Genomic DNA, 23,098 nt, shown 5'->3' with positions numbered 1-23,098 from the left:
CACTCACACATTCACTCACCTCACATACATTTCCAGTTTGGGCTTAATTACTTTTTGATATGATTTTCAACAACTATAATAATTATTATGTCGAAAACTAAGAAAGAATAAGAAACATGTGTTCTAAACAATCAGGCAAGATATTTCTAAGCCATTTAAGAATGTAATATTTGAACATTTTCCTATTATCAATTCTCTTTGCCTCAAAAGGTAAATTATTGAAAAATTTCGGACCTAGAAATACAAACGATTTCTGGAAACAAGTGGTATATGACCTGGGAAGCCTCAGCAGATCAGAAGTGACTCTCCTAGTTTTATAATTTGTTCTCTCCCTGAAAAGTGCCTGATCACTGTTTCCAGACATTACAAAGAATAGGTATAAAACTTTGAAAACATATATGTAGAGGCAAGCATTTTATATCAAGTTTATCAATAATGTGTTTTTGTGTATCTAGTGCTCTGTATACTGAATTCTACAGTTACAAATAACTCGATTTTAAATTGCATATTTTTTTAAGACCAAATGTGAACGTTTTGAGGGACACTCCGTATGAATTGAAAACTACAATCTTCTGCTATCTTCAATGATATTGAGTCGTACCCCGTCCTATGTTGAAATTATTTTGTGAATGGTATGAGTTTTTCATTTCTCTTGGAACAGGTATCCATTTGAATATTGAGTGAACAGTAATTGTCCCAATCTGTATATTTATAGTGCATGTGTTAAATAATAACTATAACTAAAACTCAAATTTCAAATTCAAATTCAAATTCTTTTATTCCTCATCCAAAAAACAATACAACAAATATAAATAAATTCTGTCACCCACACTATCAGAAAAATGTTTAAAATACAATAATGTTACTTACAAAGCATAATAATCATAAAGCATAATAACATAAAAACTTTCTATTCTACCATTAATGTTTATTATTCTTCTAATAGTGCAAGCTGACAGGCCGTACTTAAAGGAATTAATCGCTGCATGGACCTAAGGTCTGTGAGCAAGGATGAGCCCCCATCAGTCAGCCTGACGAGAATGAAATTTTATTATTAAATTACATATAAATTCATTAATTTATATTGGAAAAGGATGTTGACGTATCCTAAGATATTGAGAGGAGGACAGGGAAAACTCGAAATGAGAAACAAAGCACAAACCCCGACGATGTTGGATTTCAATTAGAAAAAAAAACTGTAAAGCTATTATAGGAATGATACCTTAAATGAAATTCTAATAAATAATTATGAATTGAATGAGGAGCAAAATTTACCTTAAGTCTGATGCAAGACACTAAACTCATAAAAAGATTATGAAAAAAAAAACTATCTGTAGGATGAGTTTATAAGTTCCTCTGATTCATCCAGACCGAGGACTGATAATAACCAGTGTGTGTTCTTTTTGAATGTGTCAATAGACAAAGATTCAAATAAGTTCAAGTTGGCAAATCTACTGGAAATGTTCCTATAAAGAATTTGTGAAATATATGAAGGGTTGGTAGTTGAGTAAGTTCTGTGCAAATAAGTGGATGAGACAGTTGTATTCTGTGAGTAACGGGTGTTATAAGAGTGTGAGACTACTGAAAAGATTGAGTTTTGATGTTTGTACATGTGAATAAGAAGAACTTTTATCAAAATTTGTCTTACCGTAAGAATAGTTGTTTCATTAAATAATAAATCTGACGGATGAAATCTTGATTTCTTGAAGGCTACCTTTATGACTTCTCTCTGTACCACAGCATCGGGTTCGAGAACCGTTTTATAAGCTCCCCCCCAAGCAATGATGCCAAAAGCCAGTATTGATTGTATATAAGCATAATAGGCCATCTTAATCTCATTTGGATTGAGAATGTCACTCAACATCCGAAAAGCATAAATTAGCCGACGAATTCTGCATTTTAAGTAGGTGATGTTTTCTGACCATCTCATACGACTGTCGAAAACAATACCTAGATATTTGTATGAGTGTACTCTTTCTATACGCTCACAGTTACATATATTGCTTTGCGGATCATCACAGTTATGTATTTTGATGTCTTCAAGGTTGTAGTCAGTAATGGGGCGCAGAGATATTGGCATAAACTTTGTTTTTGTTACATTTAGAGAAAGGGTGTTCTGGTCAAGCCACTTTTTCACCTGTGCAAGATCATGTGTTGCTTTATCTTTTACTTCCTCCCAAGAATCACCTCTCAGAAAAATCAGGGTATCGTCGGCAAATAGCAAAATCTTTCCATTCAGGGCAAGTCTCGAAATATTGTTAATGTAGACGAGGAAGAGCAGGGGACCCAGAGTACTGCCCTGGATCACCCCGTAATCCACGTCAGCTTCATCACCAACTATACCCGCTATGGAAACAGATTGCCTCCTGTTTGAAGGAAAACTATTGAACCAAGACAAGGATGTGCCTTGGATGCTGCCTATGTATTCTAACTTTTTTAAGAGCTTTCTCCTATCTATAGAATCAAAAGCTTTTTTCAAGTCTAAGAAGATCATCATGGATTTTTGGCTAGAAGATATAGAATTGTTAATCTCTACATTGATATCAAATAGGGCATCAGTTATTGATTTATCTTGCCTAAGCCCATACTGAGATTTACTAAGAATATTGTTTGCTAGAAGATAGCTCATCAGTTGTTCTTTCACAATTTTTTCTAATATTTTAGAGAAAACACTCAAAGGGATATTAGAGGTATCACTTTAGCTAATTTGAAAGGATCAGGGAATACACCACATGACAGACTAAGATTAATGAGATGAAGAAGGGGTTTTGATAAAAGATGAATGTTATATTTAAGACAGGATGCAGAGAAATTATCATAGCCAGGGGCAGAACCTCCTCTTAAGCCGGACACGTGTCGCAAGATAACTTGCTCTGTGACAGGCTTCAAAACAAAGTTAGTATGACTTCTGTATAAATAGTCATCTATTAAAGGTTCATCACCTGAAACAATAGTATTAGCCAACCTCCTGCCTACACTAGAGAAGAAATTGTTGAATTCATTGGATACATCCTTATAGGAGTTCAAGGAGAAGTTCTGTGTACTCGTATTTAGAAATTTTTGTAGGGGGAACTGTTCTTCATTCTTTGTACGGCCTGCTATCTCATTGACGGTATTCCAAAAAAGTTTTGGATTGCCATAGTTTGCATCAAATTGTGATCGGTAATAATCTCTTTTTGTCTGTTTTAATAGGTTACTCATTAGGTTTCTGTGAGAGCGGTATTGATTTTTTAGAACATCATTGAAAGGCTGTCTTTTGATTAGTTTGCTCAAATTATCCCTAGTTCGAATAGCTGCAACAAGACCAGACGTGATCCACGGCTTGAGTTTTTTAGATTTGGATGTATACCGGTAATTAAATATTTTTTTTGACTTCTCTGTACATATTCTAATATTGGAACAAAATAATTGAGTGCAGGTGTTAGTATCCTGACAGGCAAAGAAGGGTTGCCAGTCGATACTTGCTAAATTATTACTGAGAAGAGATTTTGAAATGTAGGTATTTTTAGTGGTATTAGCTTCATGTCCTGACTGAATATTTGACTGCATAGGGGAAGTGATAGTTACGGTGATACTATAATGATCGGTTACACTGGTATGGAGAACAGCTGAATTTACAGCCGACATATCACAATGCCTCAGGAACGCATGGTCCAGACATGCTCCACCAGTTCCTGACACTCTCGTTGGCTTATCGATACATTGGACAAGACCGGCTCCTGACAAACTGTTAAGATATCGATCAGTGACAACATCATTTTTGAGTAAATCTATATTTATGTCGCCTATCAAGATGCATCCTCTATTTCGTGGAATATTTCTGTAATATGTATCCAGTTCAGTAATAAAATTATCAATACTGCTATCGAACGTTCTATACAACCCCAGGAAGTTATAATTTACCCCGCATTAATTAGAATCAAGACTTAACCCATAAACATCTCCAAGAGTAACCTCCCTTGCAACCGCTGATATTCGCTCATTTACATAAATCAATACACCATCGTTCTGGTTGCGATAGGTGCTTGTATTAAAAGAATTGAAACCAGCAAGATCAACAACACCGTCACACTTGGGCAACCAACATTCTGAAAAAATTATTATATCCAATTTGGGAAAAACAGAATCTAAATAAATTAAGTAGTCATCAAAATTTTTCTTATAGCTCCTTATATTACAGTGTAAGATTTTCAGGCTTTCTAGACCGGAACAGTTGATAAATTGGGAATATTCAGTAAAATCATCGAGGCTCACACATTCGTTAACCACAGTCGAGAATCCCATGCCATCCTCATCATCAAATCTATTGTTTATAATTGTAGTGAGCGCCAAAAACCAAGGCATCTAGCCGAAACCGGCCAACCAAAAAGCTTTCAATACTCATAATGGTTTTAAGTAGCAGTTGAAAATTTAGTCCAGTGATAAACAAACATAAAAGAATACATGAGAATGTGTATGGAAGTTATGTGAAGAAAAAATTAAAATTTATTTTATGAATGTGAAAGATAATGTAAAAGTATAGAATAACAAGAACTCAGACGCTCAATAGTGATCAAAAGTGGATTAATGACTAATCTTCATCAATTATTGACAATATCACAACCTCATCATTAATATCATTGATTTATAATTATTATAACATTAAACTATTACTGTTCATCAATTATAATTCAGACCTTTATTTTTTTAAACAGTGATTTATTTTAAAATAATTCATATTTATTTAGGCTATCAGAATCGAGTGGGCTATAAGATTATTATAAATATTATAATAATATGAGATTAAAAATTAAGGAAATAAAATGAGAGAACAAGTTACCTATGTGATAAAGAATGTTGACAAATGTTTATTAAATAAAATTCGAAACTACTGTATTCAATTTCCAATATTGTTCATGATTATAATATATTCATTTAAGTTCATAGTAATTTGTCCAAACAGTTTTGTGAGTTTCGACTAGCTGTAGTGATTCATATTATTGGCGATAAAAATAGGGGGATTATGTGCCTCCTAGTAGCTGGCTGTAACAAACATTATTGTACAAGAAAATATTGCAGGTCTATGCCCTGGGGTAGGCAGGTCTATGGGGACTATGTGTTTCTATTATAACTATATTTATAGAGAGATCTATTTTTATCGGTAAAGTGGGTAGTAAGAAAAATAGTGGAACTGTGAGAGTAATAATCGAATATCATGATTCCTTCAAAGATAAAACAAGATAAGATCGTGACTGAAAACATTTTCTACGATAATTCATTGTCTTACAAGTAAGAACTCAAATAGCCTACTGGTTATAAAGTCAGTACGGTACTGTATTTTCCTGTATTAATGAAATGAAGATGCCATTATCATTTACCAAACTATTCTATATATGAAGAAGAAAAAATAATGAGATATACTGCGGTTGTATTCATATTTTCTAAATATAATATTCCTATTTAATTTTAGCCCATACTCAATATTCCTCACATTTTATATATTATTCTTCACATGATTAGTTTATTTATTTATGACAGTATATTATTCAGTTTCAGTTAATGATAAGTATAATTTTACCCTACTAATAGTGGACGTATATTGTCCATAAGTGAGTGTTGCAGCATAAGCAGAACAGTATAGACCTACTTTAGTTTGCAATTATAGGTACCTAACTAGTACTCATTCACGATTTTTCCAGGCTTATATCTATGAATCATAAAGGAAATAAAGTAAAATCATAAATATAAACCAGTAAACACATTAACCAGTAGATCATGTAGGTTACAGAACGATATGAATTAAAAAATAATAATAATAATAAAGTCGTCTTGAAATTAAAATCACTTGAACGGTCTTCGTTTTTATTTCAAGAATAAATGACTTAGTATTTCTTACTCACATATATATTGGAGGCACATACTAATAATAGGCTGGCAGAGACACATGCACACTTCATGACTGACTGGTGGACGATGGCGGTGGTGGGATGGGGTTTGGAGGGTTGGCGACCGCAGCCCGCTTGCCCTCGCGCCTTATCAGCTCCACATGTGCGAGGTCGCGCACTCGAAACGGTCGCTGCTCCTTCGAAATCCTCGCAATCACTTTACAATCAGACGTCCATACTGATGACAATTTCCCGTCTTTTTTCATTGCCATGGCTGCATTGAAAATAGCTTTAGTCTCAGGTGTTAAATGTTCATTGAGGTAGATTACGGAATCAGGGAACGTATTTACGAGTTCATTAGCGGTGAGACTTCCTTTCTGCCTCCTAGCTTCCAACCACGACGACTTAACAAAGCGAGAAGTGAAGTTAACTACGATAGACGGTGGTCTAGGACTATTTTTACTACTTCCCAACCTATGGGCAGCTGAGATATCTGCATGGAAAAAGTTCAGTTGCAATGCACGGGCTACAGCCTGCAGAATATTCAACATATTTTCATTCTTAGTGAAGGGTACACCAGTTAAAATGATATTGTTTTTTCGAGTATGTTGTTGGAGATCTCTCACTTCGATTTTAGTCTTGTCAGATTCATCTTTCACTGTAGCAAACTTTATCTCGAGATCATCAACTCTTGCACTCGCACTGTTGCACTTTACTTTACTGCCTTGTTTTCATCCCACCTGTTTTTGTTTTCCTTCCACTTCTCATTATTCTCTGCTCGCAGATCGTATATGGCCTTCAATATTGTGGCGTTACTCGTATCTTGAACTTCTGACTTGTCGGTAGATGAGGCGTTTGTTGTACACTTTGCACACTTCCATTTTGTGCTCCGTGTACCAAGACGGATTCAAGTATAATGAAATGCAGATTGACGAACCGTTCATACGACACTGTCCTTTTCCTTATTAATGTTCAATTTGCACTTATAACACTCCATTATAACACGACTCGAATCACTTTTAAGTTAAACGAAATTTACTGGCCGGCCGGCTTCAGCGCGCCTATCTTATCGCAAACAGACCTCCGCTCTCATCGGCTGCCTGAGCAGAACTGAACTGTTTTAGTTTTATACAGAGTCGGTGAAAATAATAGAAACAGCTTAATATTTCGTTTACAAGGGATTATTTGGATAATAGGTTTCATTGGGGATCCTATTCTGATTGAAAAACTACTTTTCTTTCGATTCAAAATTTTAATCCGCCAACTTGGAACTGCGGATCCGCCATTTTGATTCCAACTCCATTTTTTTAATAGGAAGGGGATCATGTGATACATGATTTCAATACAGAATTTCAAGAGAAAGTGAATAGCGAAAACCGCAAATCGATATCTTGAACCGTTTCAAAGATATTCACATTTAAATATACCAATCGTATAAATATATAAATCGTATAAAAATGAAATAAATATTAAAAAATTTACAGATCAAACTTTTCTTTTCAAAGTGATAAATAATTATGTGAGTAGATGTTACAATATAAAAGTATTTACCCACTGTTTCACTATGTAAGTGTTTACTTACACTTATAATAGTAAAATTTGATAGTTTAGATTCTTTTTAGATCCTTAAGGGACGTTTTCATTAGTCAAGATTACTCGAAATATTTTTTTTAACGTTTGTGTTGAATGGAAACAGTTTTCATAACCTCAAAAGTATATAATTATGAAGTAGAAAATCTAATTAATCTCAAAGTTTTCTTCTTCATGCATAGTTTTCTGTTGACATCATACTTTTTCATTCCGTTTTTTATACATTCCACATTAACTGACAACTGTTTTTATCTCGTTTTCCCATTTGTAGGTTGGGCTATACCTTCAAGATTCAAGTTGAACCCAAAAGTCAATAAAGGGTATTTGGTATAGAAAATTGGTATAGTGGATTCAAGTCTCGGTTCTTGTGAACTTGACTTCAAGTTTGCAAAATACATTAATTTTATACACAACTTGATGTCAAATAAACTTGACCAATGTAAACGCCCCTTTAGGGTCTTAAGGTAACCTCATCTAGATAGCAAGACCTGGTCAGGACGTGGGATTTACAAAAACTTGTGTATTCGTCTACTAGAAGACGTTAGCCAAGCTTTGTTGCATGGACTATGGAAATGGGTGATGTTTTAGCACTGTACTCTTAATGGAGCAGAAGGTAAAAATCATAAGAAATCTTTAATCATTGTATAAGTTATTAGGTGACATTCATTCCATCTAGATTTTAGTTCATCTGTAAACAGCTGTTTGGTCAACGTTTTTGTTCTTCGTGTTTATCATCTAAACTTATCAAAACATTTCGAATGATTTTTGTAACAGAATCAAACAAAACCTTTTAGGTTATGTCATACAATGTTTTAGGGTAGATGAACTGAAATCTAGAGAAACTGAGACCCTCCCAATTTATTGGTGTAGGTGAAGGGAAAAAATATTGTGATCATCATGGAATTACTCTTACTCCCTCATAGGAAAAATGCATCACTGTGATGTAAAAATAATTATCAGTCCCTTGAATTGACTAATGGTAAATAATTAATTTGTGAATAGTATTCATTCAGTTTTGTTTGTTTTTATGATTGCTTTCATCTTTTCACAGCTAAACTTGGAAAACCAAAGCTTCTTCCAAAACCATTACTTGAGGGAGACGTCTCGCGGCCCAATGCCAGACGCCTCAAATCACTACCGGGGTATGTTTAAAATGATCATTTTTACTAGTAAATGTAATGAGCTGAGTTCAAATTATGTCTTATTGTTCAATGCATACTTTCTATTAGTTATTTCAGTTTGATACCGTGATTTAAAATGTTCACATATTTTAAAGTTGCGTCGAATGTCATAATCCATAAATCTTTAATCGTATGTGAAATTATTAATTCAGCCAGATTAACATAATTATCTTGATAGAATGGTAACAAAACTATACTGTACTATGTATTGACCAGTCAAACAAATACAGACAATTTTTATGTCTTGTTTTAGAATTCAGGAGTGTATCAAATCAATTAATCACCTAGTAGCAGATGCCATAGATTAGTATGTATATAGTGACGAGAACATTAATGTTATTATACCAGGTTGTTTTATTTCAGCGTAGTAAATTAAAAAAAAAACAAATCTATAATATCTATTTTCAAATTAATATTTTTTTAAATAGATTGAGAAAACCTTCAAACAATGTATGTTTTCGGCGAATTTGTCCAATGGATCGATCACTTTTTTGATTTCAGAAGGATGCAGATCCACCTGGGAGAAAAACCGCCCCTCCTACCAAAACCTCAGATGCTGAAGAAACCATCTCAATTTCGTTCCTCTCATTCATCTCTCCGCAACTATTCAACTTGCTCGGATGTAGTTGTAATTAGTAAAAATGTAGACAATTCTATTAGTTCTTGTAGTTCTATTAGTTCTTGTAGTGTGAATGATAATATGGTGTTCAGTTCGAAAAATAATCAGTCCATCTCCCCAGACGTTCCTGTGGATGATTCATCGACGTATTGTGAACGCGTTAAAGTAGTTTTAAATTCAGACCATAATCGTGAGGAAATACTGCCCAGTGAATGTGAAAATTCAACCACACCTAGTCATAGTTTTGTAAATAATAATGAACTTGATGGATCAAATCTATCCAACTTTCAATGCGAAGATATTGTTAAGAATTTAGATATTGTGGTAGATGTGAATGTAAATTTAGTTGAGACAAAAAGTGATATTGTTGAAAGAAGTGCTACTGATGTGCATGGAGATAACCAATTCTCTGATTCATCGTGTGGATCATTTACCGTTATTTCATCTGTCAATGATGAGCCAATTGCAGATAGCCAACCACCAAGTGAACCTCCCATTCAATCGTTTCTTCATAGTTTCAGCTGCATAAAGAAAACTCAAAAACCAAAGAGTGGTGAAGAAATTGATTCACTCAGTGACTCACATTCCGAAAATTCCATTGCCATTGATAGGTCATCGACTTCAAAAATCGTCCACTCTTCATCTCTTTCAAGACTAGAAACATCCAAGAAAAGAGACAGTTGCGATTTCAATCAAAGTAGGGGATCTTGGGGTGAAAATGACAGCGAACTCGTATGTAACGATGGCGTGAGGAGAAAATTTACGTCTTGGTTTGGCTCATTTGGTAAAGGAAATAAACATAAGGACAAGCGAGCAAGTTCCTCATTTTATGATGATAGTGAAAACGACGTTACCATAAACAATAATGAGTCAGATTGCCCTGTTATTGAAGTAAGTGTAAAACCATCTGATGAAAAAATGGACCCTTCTGAAAAACTTGTTTCCAAAGACTTTGATAAAGTTAATGTAACTGTAGATTCGAATTCAGTTACAGCTGATAGCTCGAGTTTATTAACGAGTGAAATGCTCGATGTTGAAAACAATAGAAGCTCAATGTCCGAGGAAAGCTTTGAAATAGGCAATAATCAGCTCAACTGTGAACAAAATGAATGTGTAGAGACGCAATCTGTATCAGAACGCAAACGTAGAAAGGATTTCTTTGTTGCACGTGAACTTATGACTTCTGAAAAAGTATTCATCGACGTTCTTAATCTATTGTGCTCTGACTTCAAAAACTTTATTAAACAATCTAACAGAAATCTCAAATGTTGTGTGATACCTGAGGAAGAGTTCAATAAAATTTTTCATTCTTTACCCCAACTTCTGGAACTGAGTGAAGATCTGTTTCAAGATTTAGAAAGTCGAATGTTGAACTGGGACGTTCTGCCAAAAATATCAGATATATTAGTTAAAAAAGGACCATTTTTAAAACTTTGCTCGTTGTACATACAAAATTTTGAAGCACAATGTAACTATTTGGATGAATGCTGCCAGAAATATCCAAGGTTTGCGAAAGCGGTTGAATCTTTTGAACAATCGGATAGATGCAAGAAGCTTACCCTGAAACATTACATGCTGAAGCCAGTTCAGAGGATACCTCAGTACCGGATGCTGTTGGATGATTATCTGTCTCATCTTGATGAATCTTCGCCAGACTATGTTGACACTCAAAGAGCCCTGCAAATTGTGTCTGATGTCGCTAACCACGCCAACAAAAGTATTAAAAATATGGTAAGTATTGTTTTTACGACAATAATTTGCTAAAATAAGCGTGTATTATATTTTATAGTGTGGTATTTTCTTAGCAATTAATACATAAATTCATTCTGCACATTACCTACTGTCTTAAATGTTTGCATATATTATAGTGAGGTCCACGTTTGAATGACAGTATTTGATTGACAATATGTTGCTATCATTTTCTATCATTTGACAAAGCAGATAGCGCTAGTTAGCTTTGCAATGTTGTCAGTTTGCCTCAAATATATTATTTTTAATTTTGACAGCGACTGTACGGATATAATCAAACAATCTTCAGTCGTCATGTTTATTCTTTATTCGACCAAATTACTTGAGTAGAAAAGTCTTAAAATTGATTTAAAAATGTATTTTTGTATGAATGAAATAATGTTTAGATATTAGCGTATGAGAAACACGAATTATACCTGAAATGACATTTTTAAATTTGATAACTTCGACCATCGTAGACTTCGTCCATCCTCACAAACATGCTTCAGTTAGCCTACCGGAATAATAATATAAAAGTACAGGGTTGGGCAGGGAGGTATGGATGATTTAAAATAACAGTTACACACTCATTTTTAAACGAAACTCGAAAATTATTTTTTTAGTGTGTACCTTGGATGTTGCCATTATAAAAACTAAAGAGGAAAAATTAAAACATTGATTATGTACGGAAAATAACATCTGTTGAATGCTGTCCATTTTTGTCCATACACTCCTGCAGATGTTGTGAGAAGTTGTATATACTCGTCTGAAGCATTGCACGTGGTACCGCTCGAATTTATTGTGTTATTGTTCCACTCAGGGCTTCAAGGGTTCGTGGATTGTTTATGTATGCACGTGCTTTTAGGTGGCCCTATAAAAAATAGTCACTATTGACGTTGATACGTCGTCTTCTCAATTTGGCAGAAAAAATTCACGCAGCATCGTTAGGTAACGATCCGGACTGACAGTGACGGTTCGACCTTTCTCTCGAAAAAAAGTAAGGGCCAATAATAAGTTTTTTCTACAACTGCGCATAAAGAAAGAATTTACATACTCAATTCTACTCGTAAAACAGCTTATTTCTGAGGAGAATCTACTTTTTCGCTCGCTAACCATCTGCGCATGCGCAGTAGATTTTCTTTACGCTCGCAAATCATTCGCGCATGCGCAGAAGGGTTTCTTTACGCTCGCTAATCAGCTGATGATCAGCAGCTCGCCAAAAGACATAACACTCTCGGTCAGATCTTAACCTAAAAAGTCGGTAATTGTACCGATTCTACAGCCATGATGGATATCAGTGTAGACGAATTATTATTAACTCCGCCAGATATAAGTGATTTAACAGGTTTGTGCAGTTGTAGAAAAACTTTGTATGTAATTCGCGCGTAATGCTTCTTTATCGCTCTTGCAAAATTATCACACTCCGCTTCGCGTTGCGTGATAACTGTTTTGCGCGAGCGATAAAGTCGCGCATTACGCTCTTAATACATAAATAGCTATTATGGGGCTGCCTAAAAGCATGTGCATACATAAACAAACCACGAACTCTTGAAGCCCTGAGTGAAACAATAACACAATAAATTCAAGTGGTACCACGTGCAATGCTTCGGAGGAGTATGGACAACTTCTCACAACGTCTACAGGAGTGTATGGACAAAAATGGACAGCATTCAACAGATGTTATTTTTCGTACATAATCAATGTTTTAATTTTTTCCTCTTTAGTTTTTTTAATGGCAACATCCAAGGTACACACTAAAAAAATAAATTTCGAATTTCGTTTAAAAATGAGCATGTAACTGTTATTTTAAATCATCCATACCTCCTTGCCCAACGCTGTATATAAATATTGAAAGTTTTTATCAGAATCACTTCCATTGAAACTAATTTATTATCAATAGGATTTCTATTTTGTTATTATTTTTAAGAGAAATTGAAATAGAATACCTATCAACTCAATTTCAGTTGATTTGAAGCTCAGATTGTTGTGAATCACAGCTTTATAAATTAGTCGCCAAGATTTCAGGTGTGTGCGAATAAAACATCTGATCTCAGTTATGATAGTTTTTAATCAAATTATGTAAAGGGAAAATATTTTATTGATAAATATGATATATTTAACATTAAATTGATTATTTTATCAAATAAAATTAAATTAATATTAGATCAAATTTGATTGGAAGATTTGAGTTACAGGTATCCAATAAAGATGGCTGTGTTTTAGTACAGTCTGTAGCAAAATTGAGTCAAATATAGATAATTGGCAACCCTGTTATTCCATCTTTCTCCACTGCCATTATAACGTGGACCTCACTATAGCTACAGCTAACTGTCATATCTTCAAACTCATCTATACTGCATAACTTTCTCTTGAATTGTGAGTTCGTCAGCTGGATTAATAAGATCAAAGAACGTCGAAAAGTTTGTCCAATTTGTTTCGCGGAAACTTTAAATCATGACTCATATTTCGAATACACGTTTGAAAAGTTTTTGTGCAATCAAATGTTTACTTAATATTTTCATAAAGTTCTATTTGGAACAAAACATCTTGAATTTTTATGTATTTTTATCCATTGTGTTGATTCAATTGATTTATTTCGTGCTTATGTTGCTCATTTTAGTCTTTATTATGCTTATGTTACCCATTAGTGTGAGGCATAAAGTTAGATATACGTATCAGTTGAAATGTGAATAAAACAGAGAACATTAGTATGGAAAATATTCATACACTGTTTCAAGTAATGTTTCAAAACAGTGATAACGTTTACAGTACCGTATTCTATAGTAAATTATTTGCTATAGAATGTATTGTGTAGTTGATAATCTGTTTTTACAGGAGCATTTAGGAAAGTTACTTCAGATACAGGAACAACTTGGAAATTATGAACTTATCAAACCGTCTAGAAGGTTCATCAAGGAAGGAGAACTATGCAAGTTAAGCAGAAAAGAAAACCAACTACGTCACTTTATATTGGTAATATTATATTTATTAAAATATTATTTGGTAATATAGATTCAAAAATGAACACGAAATTCATTATCCTATGTTCTTCCACTTAGTATACTGTTTTTCATAGAACATTCTTGTATTGAATTGAATATCGAGCCTGTTTTTTTAAATACACAATGAAATCTAATATTATTGAAACTGCAGCCTTACTTCATCAATTTGATACTTATTTCTTATTTTTTCTCATTCAATAGGCTATACCATTTTTTTACTTATTCAAGTTGTAAATCTCTATTTATTATGAACTGCGATGTTATTCATCACTTGAAATCCAACTTGTCATTATCCTCATTATACATACAGTAGAAGTGTTTTTACTTGAGTGACTCGTAAGCTCGCTCTCCAGTCCGTGAGTAAGATTAAATAAGTACTTTCATTCAAATTTAAATCAATGACTGCAATAAAAATCAATATTATAGGATATTATCAATTTTGTGTTGAACACTGCATAAGCTGAATTTAAGTTGTTATCTTAGTCTGTTTAAGCTGATTTTACGACAAACACTGGCGCACAAGGAATCTTCCTTTTGCCGGTATTCTGCCTCACCTGCTGCACTCACCTATGCACTGGAGCATAATTATAAACCGTTGATACTGTAAGAAGGATTATTATCAGTAATAATGAATTAAATCACTATTTCATAATAATTTCCAATGTAGTAATAACAGTTCCTGTATTTTTATGGATTCATGTTAATTTATGTATTTATATTTATGTGCAGTAGAATATTCTTATCTTTTTATAAATCTTACTTTTATTCTGCTTTTGGTTAACAAAACACATTCATTCATTCATATTACAAGTGAACATTTATTCTCTTATTTTGTTGTGCTACCTTGTTGAATTCGGACCTATAAACTCAGTAAAATGTGATTTTTATAGTGATATGTTTAATAGCAAAATGAATGATAATTTCATGAAACATTTTTTCAGTTGAACGATTGCCTCCTCTACACAACGTTCTATGGAAAAATGACTGGATTTCGGGTGAAATATGAATTACCTTTGAGCGGAATGAAGGTGACCGTACCTCAGAGTGCTGATTGTCGAACGGAATTCAGTATTATTTCTAGCACAAGAAGTTTCACACTGAGAGCCAAGTAGGTATCATTCATATTTACATCTCTAAAGGCAATTATTTGTTTAGAAGCACCATTTTTCAATTATTTTTTCTATTGTCAAGTAAATTTGATAGGATAATGCCCATGTTATACGAGCGCTAATGTCGCGGCGTTAACGGGGCGTTTCCGGCGTCGAGTTAGCGTCGCGTTAACTGGGCAATGGTACTTCCATAGTGCGCGCTAACAACGCTGTGTAGAACTTGGTTCAACGCCGCATTAACGCCGTGGCATTAGCGCTCGTATAACATGGGACTAACTCTTTCATCAATGAAACACATAGATACATTGAATCCAAACATACAACTTCTCCTCACTTGAGGAAGGGAACTCAGTTCCCGAAAATTTCCCCCATTTCTAATGTAAGTTTTTAAGTGTTTTCAATCTATTTATGTCTTATGTCTCCTGTAACACAAGAGACATAAGACACAAGACATAAGGAGACACAAGGAGACACAAGACATAAATAGATAGAAAACAAACTTACATTAGAAATGGGGGAAATTTTCGGAGACTGAGTCTCCTTTCTCAACCCTCGCGGCGTTTTCCGGCGTCGAGTTAGGCCTACCATACACGTTTCAATCGGTCTTAAGGCCCGGACTGTTCAGTCCCGATCTTAGGGCCGGGCCGCAATGGCGGTCTCCCCACTCACGTACTGGTCGGCCTTAGGGCCTTTGCGTATCCAGTCGCGCGGTAGCTCTATTGGAAGGTGGGCGTTGTTTTGTGCAGATTTTTAAAGATTTTAGTAAATTTTAGTACAATACATTCTGTGATAGTAAATTCAGTTCAAGACGACATGTCATCTATTGAAAACATACAAGCTATTGCAGTTATAATTCAATTCAATTCAATCTATTTCACCAAAACACAAAAACTGTACAAAGATGTGACAATCAGAAAAAAAACAATAATTATTATTCTAAATATCTATATCATCTATCTGTAAAATACGGCTGGAGGTGAAGAACTACTGGCATAAGTGAAACACTTGTTCGCCAGTAGGAGTAGAGACTTACCGTAACTGTTTCTAAATCTTAAGCTAATAATTTAAAATGGAATCTTTTTATTCAAACAATGGTAAGTATATTTAAAATAAATGCTATTAATTGTGAATTAATCCAGACAATAATGAATAGTTTTAAAAGCTGAAAAAATTTTTGAACTCATAAAATATTAAGATGGAAATAATAGTTGTGAAGTATCCAGTTTTTAATATTTATTGGTACAAACTTAATAGGTACACTGATGAGCTCGTTCGGGATGCAGTTTACAATCTTTGGAGCGATGTATACCAGCTGCTTACGAATAACCGTTAAATTCGAATCATAAGTAACATATCTATGTAGATTGTATCTTGTTCTATGAGTTACATTGATTCTTGAAAATGAGCTTCTATGTTTATTGAAATATTTAAATATGCTAAGCACATAGAGTTGACGGATTGACATGACTCTCAATTCACTGAATGCAATTTTCGAGGGGAAGAATATGGGTTTATTTAATATGGTTTTTATGATCATTTTCTGTATAATGAATAGTGGTAACAAAAGAGTGTCATAAGTACCACCCCAAACCGCCAAGCCATAATTTAATAGAGATTGTACAATTGCAAAATAAAGCATTCTCAACTTTGATAAATCAAGTATCGACCTCAACTAATAAAAATTATAGGAGACAAACCTTAGTTTATGACATAGGTATTCAATATGCCTTCTCCACTTGAATCCCTCCTCGATTATCAAACCCAAATATTTTATTTGACTAGTCCTTTCAATCTCAGGACATCTACAGGGAGCATCGTCTAATAAATTACAATTTAAATGCAATTTAAGTGTACAATTTGTCTCTTCATGTCCAGAGATATTTCTTGAAAAGGCGGTATATTTTGTTTTTTTAATATTTAAGCTTAGGGAGTTAACATCTAACCATTTCTTCAGAGTGGAGATGCCTCTGGAGGCGGCTCCATAGACTCTCTGCCAGGTGCTCTCTCCAAACAACAGCACAGTATCGTCAGCAAATGAGAATACCACACCTCCATTCAGGTCTAATCTGAGTATCTCATTTACATAAAGAAGGAATAAGATTGGTGATAAGACTGTTCCCTGAGGGAGACCATAACCGGAGAGAGGCAGATCACTCACACAGTCATCAAGTGTAAGAATTTGTGATCTATGTGCAAGGTAGCTCTGAAACAATCTCAGAGTTGTACCTCTGATTCCTGCTCGATCTAGTTTATTTAGTAGTTGGTTGTGAGCCACAGTATCGAAAGCCTTGGCTAGATCAAGGAAAACCGCAAGAGTTTTCTTTCCCTTATTTAACAAATATGCCACAGAATTTGAGAAATGGATTAGAGCATCATCAGTACATTTATTTTTTTGAAATCCAAATTGGTGGTCTTCTATTATCCCATGTAAGTCAAAGAATTCAATAATTTGAAATTTTATCACTTTCTCCATTATTTTCGTTAATGAACTAAGCAAACTGATTGGTCTATAGTTCTCAGTGAGTTTTTTATCACCTGATTTGAATAGAGGTTTGATTTTGGCGATCTTGAACAATTGTGGAAAAACTCCTTCGCGAAAACATTTATTTATAATTGATGTGAAAGGATAGGCAATGAAATCGGCTACTATTTTTAAAGTTTTACTATTTATACCATCAATACCTGGACATGTATTATTTTTCAGACTGAGTATGGCATTTTTTATTTGAATTTCATTTACCGGTTGCAAGACAAAAGAGTCGGTCAATCTCGAGTTATTTTTCTTATATTTGAATTCATAAGCGGACTGGCTGGTATATTTAGGTATCAAATCAGCATAAGTTTTACCAACATTTACAAAGTATTAATTTAATTCATGTGCATTTAATTTTATTTCATTTTCTTTCCATTTCCTATCTAGTAGTTCATTTATGTAAGACCATAATTTTTTTGCATTATTCCCACATTCGTTAATTTTAGTTTTATAATAATCATCCTTTGTACGATTTATAAGATTATTCAGTAGGTTCCTATATGTCCTGAATTTATTTTTCAAGTTAGTATTGAAAGGTTCCTTTTTTAGTTGCTTGGCAATTTTATCTCTTTCATTAATAGACTCTATCAAGCCCAGCGTGATCCATGGTTTCAGTGGTTTTTTCTTATGATTATTTTTTTCATATTTAGAAATATGTATATAATTTGTAAGAGTATTAACAAACCTCTCAACCATAGAATCAACAGAATCATCATTGTTCAGAAATTCCCATTTTTCGTGCAGTAGGTATGATTTAAGTTTATTAAAATCAATCATAGTAATTATATTTTTCTGTGTGAGGCAATTTACTGTTTAGATTTATATGAAGAGTGGTAGCAAAGTGATCAGTGATATTTAATTTAAAGACATTAGCTATTTTTGGTTCGATAGAATGTGTAGAATTCTTGAAGAATATATGATCAATTAAAGATTGACTATTATCCACTTTTCTAGTCGGAATATTAATTAAAGAATTAAAACCATTTCCATTCATAACATTCAGATACTGGAATGTACAGCGATCAGTGCTCAAAATATCGATATTAATATCACCTGCAAAAACTACATTACGATTATTCGGAAGAGATTCAAGATAGTTATTCAACACTCGGATAAAATTATCTGTGGAGCATTCTGAAGCAAAACTGGTGGATGATAAGTGCAGTATGCACTTATATTACGATGCAAATCAAAAATCGATTCTTAGGCTAGATTTTTTTGTGAAATCGATTTCTTTTGTAAGATAATCGATTTTGCAAGAAATCGATTTCTAGAATAATTTTGCTATCCATAACACGTGCAAAAAGTGTTGACCGAGGGAAGAAAATATGGCGGAGGGGGAAGAGCGGGTGTTTTGGCCGTAAAACGAAACCAGGTTTCCCCATTCACGTTCAGTTCCGTCTCAAGAGCAATTAAAATAAATCCGTCTTGAGGCCAGGCCTCACTGGATTCCAGTGCAGCCGAAATCCGGCCTTGAGACCACTTTTCGTCTTGAGGCGACACCATACACGTTTCGATCGGCCTTTAGACCCGGACTGTTCAGTGACTGCACGTCACGTGCCGATCGAAACGTGTATGGTAGGCCTTAGCGTCGCGTTAACTGGGCAATGGTACTTCCATAGTGCGCGCTAACAACGCTGTGTAGAACTTGGTTCAACGCCGCATTAACGCCGTGGCATTAGCGCTCGTATAACATGGGACTAACTCTTTCATCAATGAAACACATAGATACATTGAATCCAAACATACAACTTCTCATCACTTGAGAAAGGAGACTCAGTCTCCGAAAATTTCCCCCATTTCTAATGTAAGTTTTTAAAGTGTTTTCAATCTATTTATATCGTGTCTCCTGTTTTAATTTATATTACAAACTTTAAAGTGTCTTCTGTTATGTGCTATATATATATATATATATATATATATATATATATATATATATATATATATATATATATATTGTTTTTATTAATTTTAATAAAGTAGCCCATACAAGTTAAGTGATTTTAGAATATTTCTTACATCAGTAAACAATGTTTCCATATTATTCATTGCTGTATATGTTGTCAATTATTGGAAACATGATTAAAAAAAATGATATCCATCTAGTAGAGGTACTGTACTGTAGTAGAGGTACGGTATCTGTAGAGTTCTAGAAAGAATCTACCCAAGGTATATTTTATAGAGCTACTTTCAACTTTTGGCCCATTAATCCAAAAAGTAACAATCTCATGTTTATAAGTAGACTTTTACAGAAATCGTAGCCTACTAGAAATCGAGAAATACAGAAATAGTTACTTATTGAATGAGAAAACAACATAAAATATTGATATTTCCGAAATATATTTTTTCATTCTAAATTATAATTTAATTATATTCTAAATTAGTGGCCACCTGGTATTCTATCTGCACTGCTAGTTTTATAATGATCTACATCTACTTCTGCAATAACACCCTAGCAGACTCACTAAACATATGAATATAAATCTGAATAAAAGTAGCCTAACTTATTTTTATGTAACACATTTTATACTAGAAGTCATTGATGAAATAAGTTGGTGTATGCACCGGTTTCATTCGGTTTTGAAGCATTTGTGAGATATTTAAGATACTCACTCGTATTTAACTTAAGTCGCACTCGTGCTTTAAAGACTCATTATAAAACCGTTGCATAAACTATTAATATATTCTAAGTACAGTTTAATAATTTTATAATCTATTTTTTGTATTTGTTTTAAGCGATTTGCATATTAATCTTGTTTTAGGACCGCTGAAGAATGCAATGATTGGGTGGTTACACTTCAAAATGCTATTAAAGATAATATATCCAGACAGTCTACATTCATTAATTTGGATTTCGCCCCTAAGAATATGAACGCAGAATGCATTAAATTGGGAAAAGAAGTGAGTATAGTTGAAATTTGAAATCATAGCTTCTATAAATTAATGAACCATGGTTCTTGAAATTTTCAAGTGAGCAATAATGTAAGAATCTCTATTAGTTTAAAAACTTACAGGCTACTTACGAGGGTCATTTTTCAACTTCCGATCACATATCACTAGCCGGCAGGCTCGCGAATAAATATTCAGTTACTTCTCAATTAGAGACTTTGTTAAGATATTGTGAGATTGTATTTCAGCCTAATAGTTCATTCAAATTTGAAACAGGAATGATGTGGAGAAATTAACAAACATCCATATCCAACCCTCTCAGGTATGAATGTTCTTAAGAAATGTAGAAAAATGCATTGAAAACTCAAAGAAAAACTTGAGAAAAGAAACCCCCTGGAAAACGCAGTAAAACCACTTATATTGGGAGTATCTTAGGAGTAATTTTGAGTCCTCTCAAGACAATATTTCTAGACCCATGCTGAACTTCTGTACCAAATTTGAACTTGATCTCTCAATTAGCTCTTGAGAAGACCTGGAAGACACAAGAAAAAAGCTCAAAACCCGCCGATCTTGCTTGGGCTGAATTCGGTCATTATTTGAAAACCCCCTTCAATACAACATATTTATAACTCAGCTGAACCTGTTTAGGCTACTAAATTTTAACTTTTTTTTGCCAACGAAACCAAATCGCTTCCCAATTCTAGAAGTAATAAGTGATTTAAGCTTTATTTCTTTCATTTGTACATTGGAAGATGACAAAATTAGTTTCGTCAATAATATTCTAATTAATAATTTCAAGATTCAAGATTCTTTTTTGCTAGAACAACTTTACATTGTATAAGCACGTCAAAAAATAATAACAATAATATGACACTTGTGAAATAAAAGAGAAATCATTATATAAATTTAAGCATGTGATAATAGAAATCGTATAATATATGAAAATATTACAATAACAATTTGTCTCAACATTTTGTCTTAGTCTTAGTAGAAACAAACTACAATTCATATTAATAATTAATAAGTTATTCAGTTTTATCAATAATTAAAAGGTACATGTTTCATCATGAGCTATTATATTTGTTGTGTACCTGCCATACGCTAAATAATAATTATATTGAACACTGAAGATACTCATCTACCGAATAGTACGCCCTCTCTGTCAATTAATTTTTTAATTTTTTTTGAATTCATAGATTGGCAGCTCTCTAATTTCTAAAGAAAGATTGTTATAAATGTTGGCTTGTTGAAAAATATGGTTATCTCTTGTCTTGGAGAGTCTTATTTGAGGCAGTGATAGATCATTGCCACGTCGGGTAGAGTAACCCGGTTTAATATATATATATATATATTATATATATATATATATATATATATTATATATATATATATTAAAACAGGAGACACGATATAAATAGATTGAAAACACTTAAAAACTTACATTAGAAATGGGGGAAATTTTCGGAGACTGTGTCTCCTTTCTCAACCGAGAAGACTGCAGTTTTGAATCCAAAGGTTGTGTGACCACCTAAATACCCCATAATGTCTCCTGAATCTGTACCCTTTTTCTCTCCATCCGTCTGCACCGCGTAATCTGTGGTTTCTGCTGCTACAATTGAGGCTCCGTGCGTACTCTGTGGTCACACAACCGTTGGATTCAAAACTGCAGTCTTCTCGGTTGAGAAAGGAGAAACAGTCTCCGAAAATTTCCCCCATTTCTAATTTAAGTTTTTAAGTGTTTTCAATCTATTTATATCGTGTCTCCTGTTTTAATTTATATTACAAACTTTAAAGTGTCTTCTGTTATGTGCTATATATATATATATATATATATATATTATATATATATATATATATATATATATATATATATATAGAGAGAGAGAGAGAGAGAGAGAGAGAGAGAGAGAGAGAGAGAAATTTATAAGAATATGAAGTGTCTGTACAATAAGAAAGTGAAACAAGCAAAATTGAAATTCCATAATAATCTAGTCAATAATGCATGTAATAAACCCAAAATAATGTGGAAGATAATTAAAGACAACCTAACATTGAATAGTAAATTGCTTCACGCCAAAAAAAATATGTAGACCTGAGTTCTGAAAACTTCAACGTGTATTATGTTGACAGCATAAATGAGGTTCTGGCTGCAATACAAAATAGCTTAAATACTGTCTCCCACTATTCAAATAAAGTGAAAAAAGAGGTCCATCTTTCTCATTCCATCATGTAGCCGTGGAAGAAGTGTTTCTCGCATTGAACTCTTCAAGTAATAGTAGCTGTTTGGATATTTTTCATTTGAATTCCTTCATATATAAAGCTAGCAGTCAGCATATTTTGTGAAGTTCTTTGTCGTATCTTTAATCATTGTACTGACTCCAGTACCTTTCCTGATATGCTCAAGCTGTCTAAAGTAGTGCCGATTCTTGAAAAATGTGACCTCAACCTATGTAGCAACTATAAGCCAATATCTAGTATTCCAGGCAATGAATGCTCAAAAAAGGGTATAGAGGGAAAAGTTTGGAAGTCAATTTTTGACGCCGCAGTTCTGTTTAGGGTAGTGAGGAGGTAAACATATCAAAA

At 33.6% G+C, this 23,098-nt stretch overlaps 1 protein-coding gene across 2 annotated transcripts in view; it reads left to right on the top strand.

Annotated features, from left to right (window-relative positions):
• LOC111045810 (FYVE, RhoGEF and PH domain-containing protein 6) overlaps positions 1 to 23,098 on the top strand; it is a 47,280-nt gene that overhangs the window by 5,664 nt on the left and 18,518 nt on the right. For both annotated transcript variants that reach the window (XM_022331283.2, XM_022331285.2), the window contains exons 3-7: positions 8,506 to 8,596; positions 9,137 to 10,985; positions 13,818 to 13,955; positions 14,926 to 15,092; positions 20,389 to 20,527. In XM_022331283.2, the coding sequence (XP_022186975.2) occupies positions 8,506 to 8,596; positions 9,137 to 10,985; positions 13,818 to 13,955; positions 14,926 to 15,092; positions 20,389 to 20,527 (2,384 nt within the window). The remainder of the gene's footprint in view (positions 1 to 8,505; positions 8,597 to 9,136; positions 10,986 to 13,817; positions 13,956 to 14,925; positions 15,093 to 20,388; positions 20,528 to 23,098) is intronic.

This window comes from Nilaparvata lugens, chromosome X, assembly GCF_014356525.2.
Source record: "Nilaparvata lugens isolate BPH chromosome X, ASM1435652v1, whole genome shotgun sequence".
In the NCBI taxonomy this organism is placed as follows: domain Eukaryota; kingdom Metazoa; phylum Arthropoda; class Insecta; order Hemiptera; family Delphacidae; genus Nilaparvata; species Nilaparvata lugens.
This window is presented reverse-complemented; position numbering and strand designations above follow the sequence as displayed.